At 39.5% G+C, this 21,350-nt stretch overlaps 1 protein-coding gene and 1 pseudogene across 6 annotated transcripts in view; both read right to left on the bottom strand.

The window, feature by feature from the left end:
* Positions 1–1,853: 1,853 nt before the first annotated feature.
* LOC131409089 (ankyrin repeat domain-containing protein 40-like) lies at positions 1,854–2,900 on the bottom strand (annotated as a pseudogene).
* A 392-nt stretch (positions 2,901–3,292) lies between these two features.
* The window catches only part of LOC131408754 (tripartite motif-containing protein 5-like), a 420,025-nt gene continuing 401,967 nt past the window's right edge, over positions 3,293–21,350 (bottom strand). For 2 of the 6 annotated variants that reach the window (XM_058545797.1, XM_058545798.1), the window contains exons 2-10: positions 15,693–15,749; positions 13,650–13,852; positions 12,372–12,854; positions 11,683–11,778; positions 10,826–11,056; positions 7,283–7,305; positions 5,675–5,775; positions 5,350–5,376; positions 3,293–5,100 (exon numbers count right to left, since the gene is read on the bottom strand). In XM_058545797.1, coding sequence (XP_058401780.1) covers positions 4,505–5,100; positions 5,350–5,376; positions 5,675–5,775; positions 7,283–7,305; positions 10,826–11,056; positions 11,683–11,778; positions 12,372–12,794 — 1,497 coding nt within the window. In that variant the 5' untranslated portion in view covers positions 12,795–12,854; positions 13,650–13,852; positions 15,693–15,749 and the 3' untranslated portion in view covers positions 3,293–4,504. The other 4 variants (XM_058545796.1, XM_058545799.1, XM_058545801.1 and 1 more) reach the window with 4 other exon arrangements.

Here is a 21,350-nt window from a genome sequence, read left to right as displayed (position 1 = left end):
TCAGTTCTAGTGTCTCAATAAAATTAACCAGTTAGAACGTTAACTTTCTTTGCACACTATAGGCTATGAGGAAACATATATATTTTTTGGGGGGGGGCCCTAACCTAGGGCCCACCTTCCTCTATTTTATATGGGAGGCCGCCACAGCATGGCTTGACAAACAGTACATCGATGCGCGACAGGGATCTGAACCTGGAAACCTTGTGCAGCTGAAGCGAGTGTGCGCACTTAACTGCTATGCTGCCAGGCTGGCCCTGGAAACATCTTCATAAAACAGCAGGAATGTTCTTCAACAGCTGGCTTCAAACCCCTGCTCTCCTGTTGGTGGAAGTGCGCTCATTCTTATTTCTAAAGTTAATCTGTTTGTTTCAACAAGAGAGTGGCTGTTCTTTTAACATTAAGGAAACTGAAGGAAACAAAAAGAATCCTTGAATGCATTCTTTAAAACATTCCTATGACATGCTCAAAAGTTGAGTGAGGGGTTTGTTTTTTCCAGAACAAAGCCTGGTAGACTCACAATTGACTTTGTTAAGTGGATTGATGGTGGTAGTGGGGGATCTCTAAGATCAAACAATTTGTTTAAAAAGCAATAGATCTCAGAGTTGTGTAAAAATCCTAATAATTCCACAATAACCTTTCTCTTTGACCTAAAAATGAAGATGCTAACTCCTTTATCTCAGTTTCACACAATAAACTGTAAAATAGCAACAGATTCTGTCCCCCAAATTGCTTTTCATTTCCAGCAGAATATGAAAGAGGAGAACACGGACCCTCAATGTTTATAGTCTTCTCACACAGTGTAATTAAACTCTTAGGTGACAGGAAACACTTCCGAGTTAAGAAAGGGCGGTTTCTCTTTCAGAAAGCATCAGAGAGCCCCCTAGTGACCATGACGGAGAGTTAATGCAAAGATGACTGTCTAGGCAATGGCAGACTAAAGACAGAAAAGCAGTCATGGGTGTTTACAAAGGAAAAAGAGGTGTGGGGAAGCTCTTTTGGTTTACAGTATATTTAAAACTGGGTGACTAGGGGTCGGCCCCGTGGCGTAGCGGTTAAGTGTGCGCGCTCCACTGCTGGCGGCCTGGGTTCGGATCCCAGGTGCGCGCTGACGCACCCCCGATGCACTGCTTCTCAGGCCATGCTGTGGCAGTGTCCCATATAAAGTGGAGGAAGATGGGCATGGATATTAGCTCAGGGCCAGTCTTCCTCAGCAAAAAAAGAGAAGGATTGGCATGGAAGTTAGCTCAGGGCTGATCTTCCTCAAAATAAATAAATAAATAAATAAAATTGGATGACTGTATTCTTAGATACTTTAACCTAAGTAACATTTATAAATATGTTCTGTGAAACCTAATAGCCACAAGTCACACTAAAATTCCCTTGTCCAGTACCTATGCTTTCCCCAATTTTTTTCTCTAGTCAGTTCACATTTCAGAGTTGGTAGCATGCAACTCTCCATGCCAAGAAAAGTACATCCTGGCACTGCAGGGGCACTGTCAACAGGAGTGGCTAGAAAAACGCTCCACTCTCTCAGCTTCTGCTTAAACATCTCTCTTACATTCTGCACATAAAACACAATGGATATAGAACTATCAATTTCTGACTCTCAAGTCGACCTCTCAGCTGTTGACAGCTTCAAGCAATAGTTTTATTGTGCACCAAGAGGCTTGGAAGTGTGGCACTGCTCTTTGGGGATCAGGGCCTTCCTACCTTCACAGAACGGAGTTAGTGTATGCTACTCAGTGGCACCAGGGGCCCTCCCCGACATCCAAGGAATTTAGATCAGTGGCTTGTCCTTGGCACTGAGGTGACACATACTGTCACAATACTCAGTGATAAAAGTCCCTGCTGCATTAGTAAGTCAGTTTTGAAGCTCTCTTGTTGTAGCAAGACCTTTCAGTCAGTGTGGTGGCAGCATTTCTGAACAGAAAATTATTTTTCCTTACCATTAGAACCACTTCCAAACCCTTGGAAATCTTGGACCTGAGCAACATCTTTGTCCTTTCCTACCAGAGTACTGGTTAACTTTCTGATCTTTCGATCAAGATAACTTGATCCGAATTAACACTCAGCTCACGGCAACTCACTTTCAGCAATTCTTGGTAGGTGAGCTCTTGTCAATCCAGTTCAATGTCAATGAAATCATTTTCTGGAAGAGATGGATTCTAAATCTTCATCTTGAGAACTCGCTCTTGCATCTTAAATGGAAATGTTCCAGTGAAGAGAAATTGATGGAATGCTGGCACTGGTCCTGTACACATCCCATTTTGATGCTCCAGAGATACTGGTGGCTTGGACCAGACAGAAGAGAACAATGAGTGACTCTGACTCACTGGTGGCTGATACACAGGATCTGATTTTGTGCTTTCCGGTGTTGTGAGTACGGCAGAGGGGGCAGACACATCCCAGTTCTGAACCAGTGCCAAAGAGGTATGGTCTCATGGAAAGGCTCCTAACAGGGGAGGTTCCCTGGGGGGAGCAATGGAGGTGAGCTATCCACAGTGAGTGATGCAGGAGGTGTGGAGAGGCCTCCATTCTACATCTGGGGTGAATCCTCTGCTGTGGGGAGGTAGGTATAAACGAAGGCTTGGTTGGCCAAATAGTTGGGAATAAAGGGGAGTTCTGACTCCTTCTTTAGCTGTGGGAGGTTGTCTTCATCATCATCATCTTCCATTCCCATATCTTCCCAGTTTCTCTCCTTGATGTTGATTGGACTGGCATTTCTCCTTTTGTAGTAAGAATCTCTTTGTCAGCTTCTGATTTTAACAAGAGAACCCCTGGCCATGACAGTATTTACATACCCAATGTAAACAGGTCCAGCGGTTGACCTCATTTTCAGAGTTCACATTTCCCCTGCTCTCCACTAGATTCTGCACCTCTCAAATGTCCCCCAAGTCCCAAGGCCACACACTGCTCCCCTATGCTTCTGGCCTGCAGGCCCGAGCCTCCTCCAGTCCTGCAAATCTTGATTCAAATTAGGTACAGTGGCATAGCGTGCACTAACTTATAATGCATACTTCTCTAAGAACAATTTGTGTCTTTGCTATCCTAGGTAATTCTATTCTTCCTGCTGAGTTTGAAAATGATTGTTTTGTAATGAAAAAGAAGAAAAGTGCATAAAGTACTAAATACAGTAGTATACTCAAGTTTTTAACCACAAGGGAAAGAACTGAACACCAAAAGGCTGTCTCTCGAGAGGACAGCTGAGCTTAGACATGCCCATCTAGACAGGACACGTCATGAACTGATACTGTCTGCAATGGAATTTTGGGATCTGAAAAATGAGACTTCATTAGAGCTAGTTATCATTTTATTGAAGCAAAACCAAACCAAAGAAAAATAAAACTGTTCCTCAAGACATTGACATAGTTTACATTTTTAAGTAACAATAACAAATATTTATTCTTACATATAAGACTCTTAGTAAAGTGCTTTACATTTAATAAAATATGGTTTCTCAATATGATTCTATGACTTGGGTACAATCTGTAACATCAATTTTCATTTTAAGAAAACGAGACTAAGAGATGGTAAATAACTTATTCGAGGTTACAGAGCTTATAAGTGAAGAGACCAGATTTGATTTCAGAAACTCTGAGAGAGAAAATTCTACTCTTGGTAAATATTTTATTTATATATTTCCTCTTTTAATTATATCATAAACATGAGGTGCCATTGGTAAAGCAATGCACTGTGAAGGATTCACTATTTAGGGACAGATTCCTACATAACTCTCCTAGATAACATGCACAGGGCTGACAAGTTTTGCTTTGCTAATTCTGTTAAGCAGCAGAGGGAATGAGGAAGAAAAGAGATGTCAGAGGAGTTACAGCAATGCTGTTCTTTCTCTAGGAGGGATTAGATGTGTTTCCCTTGCAAATACAAAACAATAAGCATTCTCTCCTAATGAAAACAAGATATTAGGAAGAAAATCTTGAAGTTTTTACTGTATGGTAGGGAAGTGTAAAGGCTGTTATGCTTTGAATTATGTACCTCCAAAATTGATATGCTGCAGTACTGAATCCTAATAGAGCAGAATGTGACCTTATTTGGAGATCAGGTCTTTAAATAGGCAATTAGGTTAAACAGACGTCAATAGGGTGGGGCCCACTCCAACTTGGCTGGTGTCCTTATAAACAAGGGAAATATAGACACAGAGCATAGTGAGAAGATGATGTGAAGAGACATACGAGAAGACAGCCATCTACAAACCAAAGAGCAGGAATAGATCCTTTTCTCACAGGCCTCAGATAGAACTAACTCTGTTGACACCTTGATTTTGGACTTTTAGCATCCAGAACTGTGAGAAAATAAATTGCTGTTGCTGAGTCAATACACTGTTGTATTAGTCTACTGTTGCCCTAGTAGACTAATACAAAAACATTGTAAATAAAAGAAGGGGAAAAAAGGAAGAGGCAGTCAGAATGGTAAAAATAAACTCAGGTGCAGAAGATGAGCCCTAGGACAAGGGCACTAAGCAGAAGTGGTGAGAGATAAAGAATGTTTAGGAGCTCGGTGGACACAGGATGATGGGACCTGAACAGTTCAAAGGATTGAAATATGGAAATACAATCCAAGAAAAATTACAATTAGAGAACTTGTAAAGGAGTGACCCATGGTCTGTGACATTGAAAAATGAGACAGTGCCTGCTTCACAGTCTAGGAAAACCCCAACACGACGAGGAGGAACAGCCAAGGAAAGACTCAAGATCTGGGGACAAGACGTGGAAGAGTCCTCAAAGGCACTGTACTCAGATTGATTCATTAACCCTATAACCCAGTAGCCACATAGAGGTCTGAATCTGGAGTAAACATTAGGATCATTTACATTTGGGTTAAAACAAAACACAGAGTTCTTATTTCCACCGAGTTTTCTCATTTTACTACATAAACCCATGATCCAGGCAATCTTCCCAGACACATCTACTTCCCAGTAATGTTTCCCTTTGGAGAAAAATTGGCAGCCCAAGACATCAAAAGCAGAAAAATCACATGGATATTTTTTCCTTAACGTAAAAGGGCACAAAACTGTCACTTGTCTTTTATCCGGAGATACCACAATACTTGAAATAGAGTTAACTGGATCCAGCATCACGTCCACTGTAGGAAAAATTACAAGGTCAGGTAAGGGATACAGAATGGGTGTGTCTTGTAACATTGTGAGGAGGAATATTGGGAGTTGACTGGGAGGAGCTTGTGTTGATGGGTCAGAGATGAGTAGGACACTTAAGAACTATTGTATGTATGCAGGTTTGGGGAAGAATGCATGAAGCTAAGATCTTGGGACCTAGTAGTAACTTCTGAAAAGGGATCAGAACATGGAGATTTGAAGACCCTGTAACTTCTTACCCCAGTAGCGTCGAACGTCTGCCAGCTCTGAAATGACAAAAGTTGCAACAACGTTATTAGAAGCAAAGGAGTAAACACTGATACCTATCCTCTCTCTAGAGTGGGGACAGGGGAGGGGAGCCCTGTGAGGCTATGAACTGGTGAATGAGAGGACAAAGCAGACACCTACAATTCCCCCTTAGATCTGATCATCTTCAGCACAGGAGCTCTCTCTCCTTGTCAGGCCTACCTTCTCTCTTTTACCCTCATCTAGAAACAACATCCACTCCCCCATTTTGCCCTGATAGTACAGGAATACCCACACCCTTCCCCTGGTTCTCTTCACCTTTAAACGCTTGCAGCATCTCTCTCAGTTCAGAAACTCGGGACACACTCCTTCGTTCCTTGGGAAAAGTTTTTGGCTTCTTCAGAGTTAAGGTCTCAGTCCTAGGGATGACAAAAAACAGGGACCCCCACGTCTTTGACTTTTTGTCCCTCCAAAACCACTGACTTCTTATCATTTCACCCAATCGATTCACTTGAACCCTCTTCTCTGGGGATCCTGAGAAAGAAGGGAGTAGATTGCTGATCTTGGAACCATAAAAAATGTGTTCATGTCCACCTTCACAATTACCCTCTGTGTGACCTTGGAAAGGTCTTGACCTCTCATAAGCATGGTTCATTCTTTCCAATATGAAATAATTAATCTTTCTCTCTCAACCTCCTAGAAATCATATGAAATTATATGATAATGCATTTAATAAAACAAAATAAAACTGTGGTCCTTTAAAAAAAAATTAACGCGAGGAAAAGTCACTAGATGAATGAGAATTAACAGGGAGATGGTTGAAAGTGAGGTTGTAGGGACCAGCCCAGTGGTGTAGGGATTAAGTTCACGTGCTCTGCTTCGGTGGCCCCGGGTTCACTGGTTCGGATCCTGGGCGCGGACCTACTCACTGCTCATCAAGCCATGCTAAGGCAGCGTCCCACACAGAGCAACTAAAAGGATTTACAACTATGACGTGCAACTATCTACTGGGGCATTGGGAAGAAAAAAGGAGGAAGACTGGCAACAGATGTTAGATCAGGGCCAATCTTCCTCAAAGAAAAAAAAAGAAAAGAAAAGAAAACGAGGTTGTAGAACCTGGCTTGTGGGTATTTGAGCATATCAAGTGTGGGAATACAGCCTGAAGGGGCCAATATCTTCAAAGTCTGCACCCCAGTAAGGAAGCCCTCAGAATTATATCTGAGATTTCAGGTTCTCCAGGAATAGTAACAAACCCTTGGAAAAGAAGGCATTATGACCACCAAACTAATAGTGATCTGATTTTTGTGAATTTAGAAAGAGCTTGATGCTACCAGGTAGATGTGCAATTTTAAACACAAGGATGCCACCTTTCCATTCTGGCTTCTAAATTACGTGACCAAGATGGATCAACTGTTTGCACAAGACCAAAATATTTTTTGAGATTCAAGTCTGTTTTTGGAAATCTAAACAAAACCATATATAAAGACATGGTCTCCTCCTTTCCAGGGAAGAAATTTAATTCTAAAGGGTTTGTCTCCAATTCTGAGTGCTTGACAGATAAAGACGATACGACCTTCCCACAGTAATACAAGCACCTATGAAATATGGGAACCTGAGCTAGACACAGCCACACAGGGTGAATAAAATTTATAAAATCTGATGATGCAATGCCTTATCCTTAATAAAGCTACTGACTCAAACTCTGCAACTTCCCATCACCTAAATTCCCTATCATAGAATCTGGTTCATTCTCAATAGTTATAGAACACTCAAGCCATGATTTGTGAACAGAATCTTAAGATAAAACTACACCTCAAATTTCCTGCCCTGAGTGATGTTTCATTCTAATTGATCACCAGATAACTCTAATGGCTTCAAACATCTTTTTACAGCACAGAAGGACCATCTTTAGTCTCCCTCACATACCTTTTCATGATATCATTCACATCCTAAGGAGAAAAGAGAAAACAGGAGTCAAGAAGTGATACATCTTTCCCATTTACAAAGCTTCAGCACATCCCCACCACCAACTGATGTGGTGGGAATAGAGATGGTGCCAATTTGAGAGCCAAAAAGTAATGAAAAGACCCAGACTGATCGTTCCAGAAGATTCACGTGAGGTTGTCAGGTTTCCTAAAAGGTAGAAACAGCTTCGACCCTTGTGTAAGTACAGCATGAAGTTTCTGGTATCTGGAGATGAGACATATTTACGAGGAAAACAAGAGAGCCTTAATTTTTTCCCCAAATGCATAAGACTCACCATGAGATGATTTGAATAATTCACGGTTCTTTCATTTATTCAACAGAAATGTAAAGTGGTATACTATTATTGTCAAGCATTATGCCAGGCTTTGAAGAATCAAAGATGAGTAAGTAATCATAATACTCTTCAAGGAGTTTATATGATTTTGCTGAGGGTACAAGCAAGCAAAAGTATTAATGTAGGCATTCCCCAAGTCTCTCTTATTTCATTTTATATACTATCTAAAAGTGAATTCATCTATTCCCTTACGTTCAACACACACATATGTGCACTTGATTTCCAACTCTTAATTTTTACTCAATTTTTCCTCTTAAGTTCAGGTTAATATAGTCAATAGTAAAGATGCCTTAGGAACCAGTTACTTAGGATGTCTAATAGGTAACTTACTATTCACCAACCAGATTGTCTCCTCTTACACTCTGTCTATAATGTTACTGATATCCACTTGGTCACTGTCCTAAAAGCTACAACATTCATCCTCCTTTTCAGTCTCTACTAAGTCAGTTTCATCCACATTGTTAACAGATTTCAGCCATCTGATCTTCTTCATCATCACAGATATTATTTTATTTGTTTAAACAGATATGTACCAATACATTTGGTCTCTTTTACCTCAGGTTTGCTTTCTTCATATCACTAAAACTAGGGCAACAGCTGGATCTACACATGTCAAAAACATGATTTTCCTCTCTCTATTAGTGTTTATATGTGCATGTATGTTAAAAAACAAATGAAAATAGATTAAATAGATAAAAGTATTTTTGAGGAGCAGTTATAGCTTTAGTCAAAGCTTAATTTTGAAGCTCAAACCTAGTCCTCATGATCTGGTCTATGTCCTTCTCCAAATTCTATTTACTCTTTCTATATTCACATCTCTATATTGATTATTTCTCAGTTCATAAAGGAAACAAGAATTTCCTTATATAAACTCCAGAAGAAAAGAGAACTTCTCTTTCCAGTTATCACAAAAAAATTCTGAGGACTTCATGGCATTGGCCTACATTGGATCAGATGCACATATTGAAAGGTTCACTGCACTGTTGCTGGAAGGAAATGAAGCTACTTTGGAGGCAAATTTCAGTATTTTACTGGAATTTAGTATTCAATTAAGTTGATCATGATAACAACAGATGCATATTGTAATCACTAGAGCAACTACTGGGAAATAAACTAAAAAATATTCAATTAGAAAATAGGAAAACCCTAAATTTTGTATTAGAAATATTTGTTTAACACAAAAGAAGAATCCTAAGGTGAAAGAAGAGAATAAAAACTACAGGACACATAAAGAAAGAAAATGGCAAAATGGTAAATTTAAACATAGTCATATCAATAATTGTAATAAATGTCATTGTCTTAATACCTAAATTAAAAGGCAGAGATTATTGGACTGGATACAAAGCAAGACTCAATTTTTGATATCTACAAGAGACCTTTTTTGGATTCAAAGATGGGCATAAGTAAAAATATAGGAAAACATATACCATACAAGCAGTAATCATAAGATTGCTGAAGTAGTTATATAATGTTAGACAAAATAGACTTTAAGACTTTAATACATAATATTATGAGAGAATTAGAGGAAAAATTCATAGTTATAGAAAGTTCAGTATGTCAAGAAGATATAACAATTATAAACATATACGAACATAACAACAGAGCTTCAAAATATGCAAAGCAAGATTAAAAGGAAAAATAAACACCACAATAATAATAGTTGGAGATTTCAAAAACTCACTCAATAATTGGGTAAACAGCTTACATGAAAACTATCAAGGATGTAGAAGACATAGAAAATACTATCAACCAATTTAATGTAACTGACATCTATAGACCATTTCACCAGTGAATGCAGAATATACATTCTTTCAAATTCATATAGAAAATTTTTCTAGACATACAATATTTTAAGCTATAAAACAAGTGTCAATACCTTTAAAAGACAGAAATAATGAAATATGTGTTCTCTGATTACAAAGGAATTAAATTTGAAATCCACAGCAAAAGAAAAAGTAAGAAATCATCAAGTATTTTTTAATTCAACAACAGACTTTCAAATATCCTGAGTTGACAAAAAAAAAAAAATCAAAGTGGAAATTTGAAAATAAGTTGAACTGAATGAAAATAAAAACTAAATAATCAAACTGTATGGAATACAGCTAAAGCAATGGATTTCTGCCATTAAACACTATATCAGAAATGAAGTTTCAAATCAGTGATCTAAGTTTCCATTTTAAGAAAACAGAAGAAGGAACAGCAGATTAAACCCAACACACATACAGGTATGCACTTGCATATGCACACACATACACATAAAAGAAAACATTAAAAGTAAGAGCAGAAATAAATGATACAAAAAAGTTAAAAAGTAGATGAAATTAATGGAAAGGTTACAGTTTCTTCTTGAAGAAAATCAGCAAAATTGACAAAACATAACTAAACTGACCAAAAAAAAGAGGAAAAGCAAGTCACCAAAATCTGGAATAAAAGAGGGGACATTACTGTGAGTGCTGTAGAAATTAAAGAGTTTATATGGGATTATCATGATTAACATTATGTCTACAAATCAGACAAATTAGACAGAATGGACAAATTCCTACAAAAACAAACATTACCAAAAACTGACTCAAGAACTATAAAAAAATCTAAATAAATCTAATACAAGTAAAAAAATATATATTTTAAGCACTTACACAAAGAAAAGCCCAGAGGGAGATGGCTTCCCTGATGGAATTCCATTGAATATTTAAAAATAAATAATATCAGTCCTTTACAATTTTTTTTTCAAAAAATAGAGAAAGATGGAGAAAATCTCAACTCATTCTATGAGGGAAAAGAAAAAAACTCTTGAATCTGAAGTGCGTGTGCTTGTCTGTGACTAAGTTAGAACATGAAGACGTACCTGATAAATGCTTAACATAGACCACAGATAACAAAGGCCTATAAAATATCACTGGACACAAGTGATCTTCTCTGGAAAGTCAAATTTTTGAACTGTAATTCATAAATTAATAAAAATGAGTTTTTCCCTTGTTATTCATGTATTCAATTATTCCTATAACCTCTAAAATAGATGTAGAAAAGGGGTATGACAGAGCCAAAGGAACCTTAGTGTCACCACCAAGAGCATAGCAATACAGAGGAGAAGCAAACTAGGCTTCATTTTTCTCAGATCTCAGACGCTGAGGCTTCTTCCCCAGTCTTACCTGCAGCATCTCCACTGTTGACCCCTGCAACCGATGTTCCACATCTGAGATGAGAGCTCTCACCAACTGACTCTGCTGGACCAGCTCGTTCTCAGCCTCCATGACGTTACATAGAGTATCTTCCTCCTCATTCTTTAGCTTCAGCAGCTCCTTCTGCTCCTCCCAGTCCAGGATACCTCTCATTACATTAAATTGTCCCTGGACATTTTGTCTCTCATTTTGTATTTGATTCTTCAGGAATGAGAAAGAGAGAGAGGTACTCAGGCTCTCAGGCAGTGACTGGGAGCCAGAAAAAGAACAATTCTATTTGGGGAGTTCTCATAGGAAAGTGAGATAGAAGCAGGGGAGCAATTCTTGGGGAAGCTGACTTTTCGTATTATTTTCTCTTCATCGTATTCCAAAATAACGGCCTCAAAACTGCATTATTGAGACCAACTCTGAGCCGAATTTGATACCTGGGTGTGGCTCAGCTTTCACACAGCTGTGTAGGTCAGTCAAGCCTCCCTGTGTTACTCCTGACCCCCACCCCCTGCCAAAGGTTGAAGATTGAGGACAGAACCATGAGCCATTGCCAAATGTCTTCCCCTAGAAGAGTCGAAGACTCAAACATAGGAAAGGAACACAGAATTCACTAGTTATCCTCACCAGAGAGTCCATCTATGTGAACACCTCCCTCCAAAAGTCCACGTTCATTTGTGACAAGTTCACTTTTCAGCCCCCACCCCTATCAGGGGAAGGATAAAGAAGAGGACTAATCAAATGACTTTTGGACAAATCAGCTGTCAGGAAACAAAGGGGAAGGGAGATTCTGTTGACTAACACCCAAGGTCCTACCCAGATTTCAGTCTATTTCGTACCATCCAGGAAGTTCTCTCTTCACTGAAATCAGCTTCCAACTTCTGTGATTCTCGCTGCGCTTCCTTCAGTTTCTCCAGAGCTGCCTGGAGCTTCTCCTATGAGAAAGGAATCAAACCAGAATGAAACACTGGGCTTTCTCAGCATTGGGATAGAGGATAAATGGGGAAGAAATCAGGCTGATCTCTGGAGAAACTAGAGTTTACAAAACTGTGAGAACAGTAATTAGAATCTGTCACTTGGAAGAAAACCTGAGGTGGTGAAACTGTTCTTTAAGACTCAGGTGGTAGAAGTCACTATCCTCTCCCCAAGAGAAGACTGATTCTCTTTGTCCCAGAGGGAACCTGATCCTGAGGTAAAGAAAGAACTTACATCACAATCCACGCAGCTCCCTAGTTAACTCTCCTGTTCACAGGGGTAATTAGATCTTTTCTTAGGCACCAAATCTCCACCTACTAGCACAAGGTACAAAAATATCTGCTTCTTTCTAAGAGGCTGTACTGTAGACTTATCCATTTGTAAATGGATGGAATGCACAGAAATGTCCTTCAGGCCTCAGAAGGTGAGCATAGGAAGAAAAGAGATCATAGCCCTGAGGGCTACGCTCAAGGCATTAAAGACTAATGCAAAGTGGAGATTTTTAATCAAGTATAATTTTCTGCCCTGTCTTTTTTCCAACCTGGTCTTTTACCTGGTACTCCTGGGCAATCTCCTCCATGAGGAACGTGTGGTGACCATGGTGCTCCTGAGACCTCTCACAAAGCCAGCAAATGACATTCTCATCCTCCTTACAGAAGAGGAGGAGTTTCTCTTCATGGCGCACACAGATATCTCCCTTCTGCTTCTCCTCTGGGCTCAACTTGACCTCTCTGAGCCTCTCCACTATGTTGGCCATGGACCGATTAAGCTGCAGGTTCCCAGGCTGGTAACTGAATTGGCAGATAGGGCACCTATTCTCTCCTTCTTGACTGACGATGGATCTTTTGTTGTTTGCAGTGATGCAGGCTTGGCAGAAGCTGTGGCCACAATTTAGGCTCACAGGTTTTGTTAAGAGCTCCAGGCAGATAGGACAAGTCACCTCCTCCCGTATGTTCACCAGGATTCCTGAAGCCATGGCAGCTGCTTCCCCGTCCTACCTGTCCTGACTTCTGAGCCTCCTCTTGCTCACAGATCCCTGCATGATTGGGAAGGTAAAAGGAGACAAATTAAGAAAGCAAGGAATAAAATGATAGTAATTGTGTAGAAATGAAGGATGAGCCAAGACCAAATTATTAAAGAACAAAAAAGCCAACATGGCAAAACAAGGAAAGAAGCGTGGTGACCTGGTAAAAAGGACTTTTCACAATAATTTCAAATACTTTACTCTCAAAATTTTCATGACAAATTCCATCCTTACCTGTGCAATGATTGATATTTTCCTTTACTTTCACTGAATGAAATGATGACCTGAGGCCTTTTCTACCACCATCCTTGTGTGAACCACCATGTATCTTACCTGTTCTTTCTCATACCAAAAACACATCCTCAATGTTAAAAGCACCAAACCACTTATGCCTCTGGATTTTTATACCTGCTCTTCTCTCAGCATGGAATTCTACCCCTGATATCAGTAGGATTCAATCTTATGCTTCAGTGAACTCTTTCCAGTCATGTTCTCTTATCAGAAAGACTCTCTCTAACTTATTTGTAGTGTAACTACTGACATCACTTGCTGTACGTTTGTGATAATTTCTCTTATTTTCATGACATGATATGAAAAAGTGTATGTGTACATGGTAAGGGCAAACCCTTTCTTGGATGTGTAAATAGAGATAATGAGTGACTTACAAAGATCATTTATCTTCAATAATCAGAGTTTGGATAAACATAATGTTTCTGAACATTCGGAACACTTCAACAGTGTGTATCTTCTTACCCCACAAAGTTATTCAAAGACAAACAGAGGAAACTTCATGGACCTCATTATTACCTAGAGCAATGGGGCATGTAGAAGTGAAGAGATCCAGGCGAGGTGGGAATTTCTGGTGAGTCCTGTGTTTGTAAATGGTGAGATTTCAACTTGGCCTGGAAATATGCCAAGGACATTTATTGGAACCTAAATATGTGTATGTATATGGATGGTAGAGAGGGAGATGTTATGGATATCCTCACAGGACCACACACGTCATATGCCTGGAAAAAAGAAACACACGTGAAATGAACGTTAGTCTTGAGAAAGAAGCCTCAAAATATTTGTCAAGATTATTCAACAAATTATCATTGATGATGAGTTATGCTAGCAACTGGACTTATATCAAAAACACAAAGATAAGCCCCAGCTAAGCTAAGTGAACCTGGCAGTTGACGTGTAATTAGGTCACATGGATGGAAATGGCCAACTATGTTGTAAATTGCTGTTCGTGATCAGTCAGAGGGAGTATCACAGAGTGGTAGCAGAGTGATGCTTGTTCTCTGACCTGGACTTAATATGGCCCTGTCGTCACAGTCTAGATCAGGATCTCTGCCAGATACTCCAAGCAAATGGTGCCATGAAGCAATAGACAAAGAAAAGGAAGATCTCAGCAGATGTTAATGTCTTGATAGTCACCAAAGTTTGATGGTAAAAGAAATATCTCTAGGTTAAAACAATTATTTTTCCATTTGCTCTGCACAAGGGAGGTTAAAGCTATAAAGGCAGCATGGAGATAAATTTAGACCTACTAAAAGTGCCTACTTGTGCCATATTCATCATACATCGAGGGAAACTGATAAAGAATGAGGCTGAAGGTGAACCTGAAGTGTAATCCAGCTAAGGGTACAGATACTAAAAATAGCCCAGAGGCCATATGCAGTTAGCCCCCGGGTACTGCTTCAGAAGCCCCTGGCTTCAGATATTACATGATAATGTCTACCCCTGTTTATGACTCAAGGTGTGATCTAAACACGGGGTTGGGACCTCCAAGAGCCTGTAGAGGAAGGGGGAGCAGAGTGTGCTCTCTGCGTGGGATTACAGACTTTATTTTCAAAGTGGGGTATAAGAAGCTAACATCAAAGCAGCTGCGGCCACAATAGACACAGAGGGCAATGTGCAGAGGAGCCAGAGTCCTCTCACATGGAGGATGACCCAACCTCTACCTAAGCAGTGACCCAAGGGCTCCACAGCAGTGAGGGAGATAGATATGAGAACATGAGTGGTGTGTGTCTGATAGAACTCCCCGGTCAGTTGGCTGCCGTAGGTGTCAGGTGATTGCACCTTACACATTGGTCTTTGAACATGTGAGCTCATGAGAACACAAACTCAAAATGTCCCGGAGGTGACAGTTACAGACAAGTAAACAAGAAATTAAAAAACATTAACTATGTAAAAGTCCAAAGAATAAGGATACGAACAGAACTTTCTTCCTTTGTGACTGGACTACAACTGCTTATCTATACAAGAGGAAGCCACAAATTACTAATGATATGGGAAAGAGTCACTTCTCCCAAATGGAAAAACAGAAGAGTGGAAAAATGAAATTGCATTATGTTTTATTTGCCAGATAGTCATCTAATACTACTTAACATAAACTTCTTATAATCCTAGCAAATTAAAAATTGAAGCAGAAAAGTAAAAAATCTATTCTAAATTCCTGTGATAATTGGCATGACAGAGGTGCACTATATGAGCTCAGAAGACAAGTGCCTAATGCTGACTTATGACTGACAGGAGGATAAGAATATGTAGCAGAGGAGATAGTCTTCAAAGTCATCTTTGGTAAAGTAAGATTGAGTCACTTGAGGGGAAGTCAGGGTGAGAAATGTGATTTGACTACTGTCTGCCATATGCCTGAGTAAGATGGGTACAGCTGTACCTTCTATAGGAAGCGGGAGTAAACACAGAGGCTCCTCTACTCTGACTTCGTTCCCTCATGGGTCTCAGGATCTTATTATCATACTGCATCTTCTGACTTCTTTGTACATCATTGACATTAATCAAGTAACTCATTTTGTTAATTAAAGTTAGAAAAGATACCACTTCTGAAATTCTTCCTACCTGCTCCTCTTGCTCCTGATCTCTCATCTGAGTTTTGTTTCTTTGTGGCAGGTATGGCTAATGGAAAAGAATGAGTAAAGTTAGTGATTTTTTAAGGAACTGCACCAATTTCCTGTGTCTGGACAAGTGAATAGATGCCAGCTATCACCCCATCAAGTTTCCTAAGAACAGACAAGCCAAGGTGTTGAGAATTTATCTACAGAGTCATACTGAAATACTAAATTGTTACACCAATAGTCATTACACTATTAGAAATCAAAGATCCCTCTGTCTTTGCTCCTCTTGTTGTGTGGAGGGACTTTCTCCTCTGATAAATCCAGGTGTCTGGCTGTCCTTGGCAAGGTACAATTCAAAATTATAGAATAGGTAGGAGACATATATAAATTCACATTAGAGGAAAAACAGTCCCCTCCACAAAACAAAAAAAGTTTTTCACTTCTCCAAAGTCCCTTCTTTTAACCACCCCTCCCCCAGACTGCACTTCAGTCAGCACTCTCAGCAGGAAGCCTGCAAGCTGGGCCTTCCTTCCCATTCAGAACAGCTTCCTGAATACAAATTTAACTCACGCAAGAATATTCAGTTTTTTCCTCTGAAGTCTCCCAACCTCTGCCTTCTACAAACTACTCAACTCACCTTCAGACACCAATGCAGAAGTTGTGATTCCTTGGAGAAGACTGAAGGCAGGCCAGGGAGAGGGTGGTCAGGATTCACTCACCAAACCAGGAGCCTGATCTTCACAAAGCTCCAGAGGATCCAAGTGAAAGTGAAAGTTAAATTCTTGGGGGAGGGCAGAAGAGGAGAAGAGAAACTATAGGCCAATGAGAGGCCTCCATGTAGGGAGACTGGGAAATGACAAGGTTTTTGTGCCTGGGCCCAATGGGCCAGTGACTACATTCTTATCTCTCTCAGTTCTAGTCCTGGAAGCTCTTTCATGGCTCTTCAAGGTAATTGGACCTTTGGAGCACGAGGCTTACCTAGGCAATGTAAGTTCACACACACTCACCTCCACTTGTTTCCTTACAAATGAGCTGTGAAATGAGGGCATAAGGTACCTCATTTACTGCAGTGAGGACCCACATTGAAGGCTCACCTGAGGCAGCCATACAAGCATGCTCTCTCCTGTCCTGCATCCAAAAGCTAAGCTAAGTGAATCGGGCCAGTTTGTGTCCTGTAAGGTCATGTGAGAGGGAATGGCTAACCAAACCTGAAATTACTTAGATGGTCAGTCAGAGGGGTTATCACAGTAGAAGCACAGTGATGCTGACTTTCAGAACCTGGACTCAGTATGGTCAAAATGAGACTTTTCCTAAATAGACAGGGAAGATGAAACCGTATGAAGTGTCATTTGTTGTGTAATGTCATCCAATACTATTTAACATATAGTATCTATATCTTACCATAATAAAAATAAAGCAGGAAAATAATTGTAATGGCTAATTTTACACGTCAACTTGACTGGCCACAAGGTGCCCAGAGTAAACATTATTTCTGGGTGTGTCTGTGTGGGTGTTATTTCCAGAGGAGATTAACATGTAAATCTGTGAACTCAGTAAACTAGATTGTCCTCCCCATTGTGGATGGGCATCATCCAATTTTTTGTGGACCTGACTAGAACAAAATGGTGGAGGAAAAAAGAATTGGCCCCTTTTGCTTCCTGCTTGCCTGTTTGAGCTTGGTGTAGGTCTTCTCCTGCCCTTGGACTAGGACTTGCACCACTGGATGCTCTGGTCCTCAAGCCTTCAGAGAGGGACTGATTATACCACCAGTTTTCCTGGTTCTCCAGCTTGACAAAGGCAGATTCTGGAATTTCCCAGCCTCGATAATAATGTGATCCATTATATGATATATATCACATTGGTTCTGTTTCTCTGGAAAACCCAGACTATGTATTACTATATTTAGTAATGTAAAATTCTAAAACTCTGTATTAAGTGGCACAGGTGATCTGTGATAATGATAATGATAATGAGAGTGACACAGATGAACTGTGCTATTTCATGTATGCCTAAAAATGACTTGTGGGAGTTAAGGGTACAAGGAGGATGTTGTAGAGGTGACAATGCCCAAACTCAACCTTAATCCGGTAAGATCTGGTCAGATAAGGGAAAGTCAGGGGAAAAAATAAAGAGCTTTGACTGGGATCTACCATCTGAGTGAGTCAGTCTGGGGTACGGTGTGCCTTTCACAGGAAAAGAAGTGATCAAAAAAAGAGACACTCCTACTTTAACCTCCTTTTGTCACGGGTCTTAGGACCTTGTTATCATGCCACTTCTGCTGACATCTTTTCACATTATTAACACCAATCACGCATCTCATTTTGTTTTATTAAAAGTTGTAAAGATGCCCCTTACGGAAATTCTTCCTACGTGTTCCTCTTGCCCCTGATCTTTCAGCTGAGTTCTGTTTCTGGGTGGCAGATATGGCCCAAAGAAAATTAGGAGCAAGATTAACCATTCAACACTTACCATTCCTATTCACCATTTAACTATATGTCCTAGCTCAAAAAATTAGACAAGAAAAACAAATAAAAAGCATAAATAGCAGAAAAGAATAAAGAAAACAGTCTCTTTTTGCAGATGACATAACAGTTTACGCAGAATATAAAAATAAATTTAGAAGAACCTACTAGAATTAGTATGTAATTTAAGCAAAGTCATAGGACATAAGGCCAAAATTAAAAATCAATGATATTTTATAATCTGGCAGTGAATAATTGAATCATTAAATTTTAATATCCATTTTCAATAATGTTCCAAAATAAACTATGCTGAGGAGATAAAGGATGCTTCATTTCACACCCTTGGGTGGCTAGATGATTCACCTGGTCTGAGAGGCTTTATAGCACTGGGAGATACAGTGGAGTTGCTATAGGTATAAGATAAAAAACAGACCTAAGATTGAACAACACAGAGAGGTTAGGAGTCAGAATCAATAGATCCCCCATCACCATCCTTTAGAAAAATAGATTATCATTAGAATCTCATACCATTGAGTGCAGATCATGTTCTCTATTCCAATAGGATCTCAGATCCTCAGGCTTTAGAAATGTCTGGTCACCAACTAATGATGGCTGTAGATACTAGTGCCTGCTCATTGTCTGTGGATGAACCTGCAGGATGAAGTCTGCTTATTCCCTGAGATTCTTCTGGACTCCTCCAAAATTCTTGTTGTAGACATTCATCTCCCAAATTCATGGCCCAACACAACCCTAAGGTCCAGAAATACAAGATGGAGTAATTACCACTCAGAGAACTTGTTCATGAGAGAACCCACACTTGATTCCCAGTAAACTTTTTGAGTCCAGAATCCCTTCTCAGGACATTTACTGAGAAGAAGCTACTTAGAAGCTTCATACTCTTGTGAGGAAAAGGCTTCATTTAGGGGCAGGAGATGCTCTTTTAAAAAGGATGTCTTGAACTTGTCTTTTGTCTTTGCAGTACTTTTCTCTTTAACTTGGTTCTCATCTTGAACTGGTTTCCTCATTGAGTTATGGTCTCAGTCATTGTAGTAATAGGGTGACAGGAAAGCAGACGTGAAAGTGAATATGGATAAGAATCAATTTCTTCCAATGCCCATGGATGACAGTTTGAAGGATATATGTATGTGTGTTTATGTGGAGAGAGAGAGACAGCATGTATCTAACCTGGAATGGAGAACTGAAGAATTTCTTGTGAAACAAGGACCAGGGCAGACACTGGCCAAGCAACCTGTTATTTCTATTTCTCTCAGCTCACAAGTTGGTTGGGAAAGTGTGGGAAATGGAAATGCCAAAAGACACAAGGACACCACCATGCACTGCAGGAACACTCAGTGCTGCAGCATCTGCCCTGCTGTCTCATTGGAGGAGGAGAACAGGTTGTTGCTTCATTTCTGAAGACTACTGTAGCCTTTCAGCTCACTGGAAAGAGTGAGGCTGACCAGGAAAAGGAAATTCTGACCTACATCATTGCTGAGGGAGTCTGTAACCAAACTCCTGACTCTTCCTCTATCACTGTAAGTATTGATGAGAACCAGCAACCTGAGGAATGGATATTGAGTTGGGAAAACAGAGCAAAGCTTTTCCCTTGAGAGAGAATTACTGTGGAAATAGAAAAAAGTGTCAAATAAACCTGTACCTAGTATATTAATTTAGATTAAAGAGGCTGCTCTGTTAATTAAAATAAAAAACAGGATAAGTACCTTTGTAAAATATAAAACTTTTTTTTCTAATGAAGAATGATATATTATGTGCACAACACAGTATTGTTAACTACAGTCATGTGTCACATAACATTTCAGTCAACCATGAACCAAATATACGAGAGTGGCCCCACAAGATTAGTACCATAAAGCCTAGGTGTATAGTAGGCTACCATCTAGGTTTGTGTAAGTACACTGTATGATGCTCACAAAATGATAAAATCACCCAATGATGCCTTTTTGGAATGTATCCCTGTCCTTAAGTGATGGATGACTGTATAGGCAGAACGTCGTACAGTAGATCTCTAGGACTTATTTATCTTGCATAACTGATACTTTATATCTGCTGAACAGCAACTCCATAAAATTGTTAACAGGTTAGATCTCATGTTAAGTGTCCTTATCACAATTAAAATAAGACACTTTCGTCAATAGCAGACTATTAAATAGCAAAGTCAAAAAGAATGCTTAGAGAAAAAAAAACTAGAATTGTGTACAGATAACTGTCTGTAAGTTGAAATAGAGATATTTGAAGATTTTAAAAAAGAAATATTTGTTATGCAAAAATATGAAATTAAGAAATGATCTGTGATTCTTTAATCAAGTTAGTCTGTTTCAAAGCTAAGCAAGGGTACTAATATTTAAAGTACATTAATATTCATTCTTAACATTAACTATTTCAAATCACAGAAGAAATTAATCAACACTAATTTGGATCAGTGTTTCTGTGCTAGGAAATGAGGAGGTGACTATAAACATTCTATTATTTAATTCCCACAATGTCACTATCAAGTAAGTCTTAGTATATTTATTTCTGATGACAACCTGAATCCAATTAAATTTAACTTAATAAGGGCCAGTAAGTAGCAATATCACTATGATAATGAAATTCTATCTGATTTCAAAGTCCAGACTATTAACTGTCCACAGTGTTACCCTCTACATCATGTCACCTGTAGGAGCACCCTGGTCATGAAGTAGTTCAACTTGGATTTGGCCATTACCATGACCTGCTCCTGCTTCATCAATCGCTACACGGATTGAGCATATCAACCTCTATTTCCTCACTCCCCAGATTTTCCCATGATGCTCTCAGCTCTTGCAGATCAGTGTCCCCTGGGTTCTGCTTCCTACCCCACATCGTTGGGAATCTGGCTCCAACATTTCTTTGGGGGGTATACTGCAAAGAAGGTATCTGTGCTGGAGAAATCCAGGCCTAGTTCTAATCCTACCCTCTTCACTCACTAGCTGTGGGACCTTGGGGTATATCTCATAGTTTATATATTCTTTCACTACCTGATAGGAGTTCCTTCTTCATATGACATTTTTGAAGATTAACTATGATAATGATATCCTATGTATATATATTTATATGCATAATTATTTATGTATACCTGTGTGTGTGTGTGTGTGTGTGTGTGTGTGTGTGTAAGTATGAGTGTGTATGTATATTCCATTCCCAGACCAAGTGCTTTCTTT

This window comes from Diceros bicornis, chromosome 7 (genome assembly GCF_020826845.1).
Source record: "Diceros bicornis minor isolate mBicDic1 chromosome 7, mDicBic1.mat.cur, whole genome shotgun sequence".
Classification (NCBI taxonomy): domain Eukaryota; kingdom Metazoa; phylum Chordata; class Mammalia; order Perissodactyla; family Rhinocerotidae; genus Diceros; species Diceros bicornis.
Note: the sequence above shows the minus strand (reverse complement) of the source record. Positions and strands in the feature narration are given on the sequence as shown.